This window comes from Chinchilla lanigera, unplaced genomic scaffold (assembly GCF_000276665.1).
Source record: "Chinchilla lanigera isolate Chin_1 unplaced genomic scaffold, ChiLan1.0 scaffold00018, whole genome shotgun sequence".
In the NCBI taxonomy this organism is placed as follows: Eukaryota; Metazoa; Chordata; class Mammalia; order Rodentia; family Chinchillidae; genus Chinchilla; species Chinchilla lanigera.
This window is the reverse complement of record NW_004955419.1, coordinates 30,024,543-30,030,542: the sequence shown is the minus strand read 5'-3', so window position 1 is coordinate 30,030,542 and position 6,000 is coordinate 30,024,543. Positions and strand designations below refer to the sequence as shown.

General features: G+C 37.2%; 1 protein-coding gene across 12 annotated transcripts in view; it reads right to left on the bottom strand.

Annotated features, from left to right (window-relative positions):
• Rnf38 (ring finger protein 38) overlaps positions 1-6,000 on the bottom strand; it is a 159,789-nt gene that overhangs the window by 33,163 nt on the left and 120,626 nt on the right. For all 12 annotated transcript variants that reach the window (XM_005382907.2, XM_005382908.2, XM_005382911.2 and 9 more), the window contains one exon: positions 5,188-5,401. In XM_005382907.2, the coding sequence (XP_005382964.1) occupies positions 5,188-5,401 (214 nt within the window). The remainder of the gene's footprint in view (positions 1-5,187; positions 5,402-6,000) is intronic.

Here is a 6,000-nt window from a genome sequence, read left to right as displayed (position 1 = left end):
ATTGGAAGAGAAAGTAGGTAAAAACCTTGAAGACATAGGGGTAGGCAGAGAGTTCATGAACAAAACCAAATTGCACGTGAAACACTTGAAAGAATCAACAACTAGGATCTCATCGTACTGAAAAGTTTCTGAACATCTAAAGAAATCACCAGCAGAGTAAAAAGAAAACCCACAAACTTGGAAAACATTTTAGCTGACCGTCCCTCAGACAAAGGGCTTCTAATACATATAAAGAATTAAAAAATATCAGCCCCCCCAAATTCAAAGACCCAATCCAAAAATGGGCAGCTGAGATCAATACACACTTCTCAGATAAGGAAATACAAATGGCAAAGAAATACACGAGAAAATGTTCAACATCATTAGTCATTCGAGAAATGCAAATTAAAACAACGAGATTCCACCTTACCCTAGTAAGAATGGCTAGCATTAAGAAATCAACCAGTAACAAATGCTGATGAGGCTGTGGAGAAAGAGAAACCTTTCTCCACTGCTCGTGGGAAGGCAGACTGGTGAAATCACTGTGGAAATCAGTTTGCAGATTCCTCAGAAAACTAGGACTAGAGGTCCCATTCAACCCACCTATTTCCCCTTCTGGGTACTTTCCCAGAAGATCTAAAAACATCACATCACAGCAATATACGTGGACCTATGTTCATAGCAATGCAATTTGTAATTGCTAAATTGTGGAAGCAACCTAAGTGTCCATCCACCGAGGATTGGATAAGAAAATTGTGGTACTTTTATATAATGGAATATTACACAGCTATAAAGAAAGATAAACTCGAGGTCTTATAGGTAAATGGTCACAACTAGAGACCATACTCATTAGTGAAATAAATCAGACCTGCACGTGCAAGCACCGCATTGTCTCACCAGTGTAAAACCTGAAAGAGTTAATTGAAACTAGGAGGTATGATAGACATTGTGAAATGATAGGACAATGCTCAAGGGTAAAGGGCAACTGGGATGGGGGGAAAAAAGAAGGGCAAGAACGAGAAATTTTGTACATACGTATATACAGGATAGTCAACATAGTTGTTCAACTTTCTATGTCTTTGCTGAAAGAAACTGTCAATGAGTCCTTGATTGATCAATATTGCATGTCTCTGCTTTCATGAGAAACCACTTTGAATATATCATTATGTAATATAACAAGCATTGTTAATTTCCCACTACTTTGTAACTCTGTATTGTCAGTACTGTTCTTTTTTTTTCCAGTACCAGGAATCAAACTCATGACCTTGCGCTGGCCAGGCAGGCGGTGTGCCGCTGAACTAAATCCCAGCCCCTGTCTGTACTGTTCTTTTGCTATTTTGTAAAAGGTTGTCCATCTGTTAATGTTTTCTTCCTTTTACTTTTAAAATAAATATATATATATATATATACATATATATATAAATAAATAAACTTTCGACTTGTGAGCATATGTAAACGAACATACACAGAGGTGATTACTGCATTTTTGTTCTCCTAACAGGAAGGAGATGTTATCCTACAACCTTTCTTTTACTTTTTATTTTATTGTAGATGTGTCTTCAACTGTTGTTACTGTATAGGAAATAGCAACTGTTCACATACAGTTTCTTTTGATACTACCCAGGCATTTCAAATGTGCTTCCTTAACGAAGTCCTGTCATAAAACGGACTTTCAAATTTATACTCTCATAAAAACTTTATAATATTAGTAATTTTATTTCTCTCAAAGGCATTACTAGGTAAAGGGGTGAATTATTTTATACTTTAGAAAATAATGCCAAGGCACCCAGGAAGCTAAGGCAGGAACACTGCTATGAAAATAGTACATTTTCTAATTAATGAAATACAGTAGTCTTTTTCTTTTTTTTTAATCTTTTTATTTTGAGACTGAATCTTGTTAAGTTGCCCAGGTTGGCCTCAAACTTGTGGTTCTCCTGCACCTTCGCGTAACTATCGCTTAGGTCAATAAGCAGAACACTGCCAAGAACCCCAAGGGCTTCGACAAGGGCTCCTTTCCTGCTGATAGTGATTTTACAGCCACTCTCTAATCCCCCTTGACCAAAAGAACTACTATTCTGATCCTTGTGGCAATCTTTCTGTTTTTCTTTTGGCTGTACTATATAGGTATGAATCCCAACCTAGTTTTCTGCTGGTTAAATGTTTTTTTTTTTTTTACTGTCTTCATTGTGCATGCCTGTAATCCCTGCTACTCCGGACACAGAAGCAGGCGATCACAAGTTTGAGGCCAGCCTGGGAAACGTAGCAAGACTTTGTCTCAAGAAACAAAACATAATAAACCCCCAAAAAACTGGGGGTGAAGCACAGTGTCAGTGGAAAAGCATCTGTCTAGCATGTGCAAGGTCCTTGGTTCAATTCTCAGTACTACCGTCCCCTACACAAAAAGAAATGCCCCTTGAGTTTTCCAAAGCAATTATACGTTTAATTCCATTGGCAATAAAATGTTAGGTATTTTTAAGATTTTACCACCCATGTTGAGCTAAAATGGTTATCTCCACTTGATTTAAGACAAAAGGCCAAGGACCACCTTTTCAGTATACTTGGTTGCCTTTTGTATGTTCTATTTGTGAAGTAACTGTTAAAACTGGATTATTTTTTATAAATACAATACTGTAAGAGATCTTTATGCTCCAAATCTTAATTCTTTTTCAGACATGGTACTATGAATATTTCCCTTTTCTCCCCACCGGCCCCCGTGTCTGCTTCTCTCTTCCTTTCCTTGCCTTCCCCTTTCCCTTTCGCTTTCCCTTCCCTTTCCCCTTTCCTTCCTTCCCTCTCTCCTTCCCTCCCTCCCTCCCTCCCTTCCTTCCTTCCTGTGGTACTGAGAATTGAACCCAGGGCCTTCCCACTGAGATAACATTCCTAGCCACTTTTTGTTTGCTTTTAAATTTTTGAAATAGGGTCACTAAGTTGCCCAGGGGCAGCTCTAATTTAGGATCCTCCTGCCTCAGCCTCTGTGCTGGGATTACAGGTATACTCCAACACACCAACTTTTTTTTTTTTAACTTTTTAAATAGTTTTTTGGTAAGCAGAAATTTTTAATTTTTATGAAACCTAGAAAGTTAGTATTTTATGAAGTGGCTAACACTTCAGACATCCTAGTTAGAAAATCTTTGCCTACACCTCACAAAGATTTAATCTTTAACAGTTTTTTTATCTTTCACATTTAGGTCTAGAATCCAACTTGAATTAATTTATAAATAATATGAAACATGAGCCAAGATTCAAACATCCAAATGAATACCCCATTGTTCTTGCATCATTAACACAGACCTTTCTCCTCAAATCCCTTGGGATCCTTTGTCAAAAATTAAGTGATCAATAAATGCTTACTTCTAACAAAGAGCACAATTTATTTTAATTAAGTATAACTTATCAATAGTTCTTTATATAGTTAGTGTTTCCCCTCTTAAGAAAGTCTTCCCTACTGAATACCACAGAACTATTTCTGTAACTTTCTTTAGAGTTTTGGCTTTCACATTTAAGTCTTCAATCTACCTGAGCTTGACTTTCTGTGAAGGATATGAAGTAAAGGGTCTAGTTTCATAATTCTTTTTGGATACTCAATCACCCCACCATCCTTTATTAAAAATTCTGTTCTCTATCACTCTTCATTATCATATAATACAAAGTATTCATAAATGTATTGGTTTATTTCTGAGCTTTACATTGTTTCATCAGGATACATGACTACAGTATAAATGCCTTCATTATTACAGCTTTATAATGTCTTAAAAATTGGAGCCAGATGTGATGGCACACGCCTGCAATCCCAGCACTTGGGAGGCTGAGGCTGGAGGATTGCCACAAGTTCAACACCAGTCTGGGCTATATAGCAAGACACTGTCTCAAAAAACAACAACAAAACCAAAACCAAACAAGCTAAAAAACCACACCATAATGTGTTAAAAATGGGAAATACTACCCTCCCCACCTTGTATCTTCCTTCAGGATTACATGGTAGCGGCTCTCTAAGTCTAGTACATGATCCAAGAATGTGTGTATCTAACAAATGTTTTAAGTGTTGCTACTACTAGCCAGCTGATTCAGATCACAGTCTGAAAAGCATTTGTTCTAGATGCTACACTCTTGGTCCAGGTGTCAGTTGGTAATTATTTCTTAAAGGTCAATGTTGAGTTTCTGACTGTACAGAACTCTGCCAGGGCCATCACAGCAGCAATTCAACATGGCGTTTGATCCCAAATACATGTCCTTGCAAGCCTAACGTCCATGTTCTTCCTCTAGTCCCAAAATAAACTGCCTCCAATCCTTTCCTAACACACCACATTGCCTGCCTATGTTAACTCCACCCCTAGTCTAACCTGATAAAAGCCCACTCCCCAGCTCCATCCTCTGAAGGTCCTTGCATCTGTTTAGCAGCCCTCCCATGCCTGATAATAAAGGCTTTCTTTACCTTTGTTCCATTTCTCATTCGTACCAAATCTTACAGTCAGAAAGTGAATTATTTTAAGTTTGTGGGTCACCCGGTTCCCTCTGCACACCCACAGACAGACAGAAATGAACACAACCAAATGTGGTTGGTTGTGTTCCAATAACTTCATAAAAACAACTAGCAGTGGTTTGCTTTCTCCTTTAAGGTGTCATATAAATGACAGGATCAACATTGTTACAGCAGTAAATCTATTAAAGATTTGGGATTATACCAATTGTACATACTCTATATATCAATTCTAAGAACTGATACCTTTTGCAAAATTGGATCTTCTACATCATTTATCACTTAAATAGTTTAAATTTCTTCAACAGTGTTTTATAATCTTCTATGAATAGGTCTTAAACTTATTTGCGTCAGACTGATTCTTACTAAGCGTAGTGGTGCACACTTGCAATCCCAGTACTTGGGAAGCTAAGGCAGGAGGATCGCAACGAGGTTGAGGCCAGCCTGGGCTACACAGTGGAAGGCCAGCCTGAACTAAGCAGAGAGACCCTGTCTCAAAAATAAATACATACGTACATACATAAATACATAAATAAATAAATAAATAAAAGACTGAGTCTTAATTTCCTTCACATTAATTTTTCGGTGGTACTTTTTCTTTTGGATTTTGTATGTGTAGAATATAAATTTCAATTGTAAGAAGAAGTAGGAAAAGTCATGTAAAGTGCATATAAAATCTGCAACAAAGAACTGATCCCAATGAACTGCCACTGCCATCATTGTACCTGTACCTGATCATGTATATCAACCATTACTGGATTCTGCTGGGTTGGGTGAGCAGCAGGATGTAACAGACGGGGAGATACATTCGGAGGGTGGAAGGCTCGAGGTTCCTCTATTGCTTGCTGCTGTACGTAAGGGAGATGATGATAGTTTTCATCTTGACTAATAGAATTATGTCGAGAGAGACGATCCCTTCTTCCTCTCTGGCGCCTGACAGGAGGACTGTAATACAATAAATGTCAAAAAGAAGGTCATTGGTATATTTATTGTTATGATCCATCAGGATTCTGTACTACCTCTTTGCTACCTGTCAAGTATAATGTTTAGTGTAAATTACTGCATCAGCTCTAAAAATTTACAAATTTTAAATACGTTTCACCAGTAATTTTTAACATGAATAATCTGTTTATATATTCAATTTTAAGGTGTTTATTTAACATTTGATAAAGACAATATTGATATGGTATATTTTCACTGTTTAATGGGTAATTTTTCTTCTTATACAATGAACAGTCCCTTTAAAATATTTGTATAAAAAAAGTTTACATGTGCCTATATATGAGTTAGTATAAGGAGATGCATCTTTCTGTTTTGCTGTCTCAGTGAAACTGGACACTGATTCCTTCCACAGTGATCCTATGAACAGTGAGCACACACAACACCTGATTTTGGCTTCTAAATATTATTCTGCAATATAGAAACCAGGCATTCTGTAGAATCAGTGAATTTCAGGGCTGGAATAGGGAAAACTACAAGATAAGCCTGAAGCAGAATATGGTGCTAGGTATTAAGTACTCAAAAATGGGGATATAGTGAAAGAT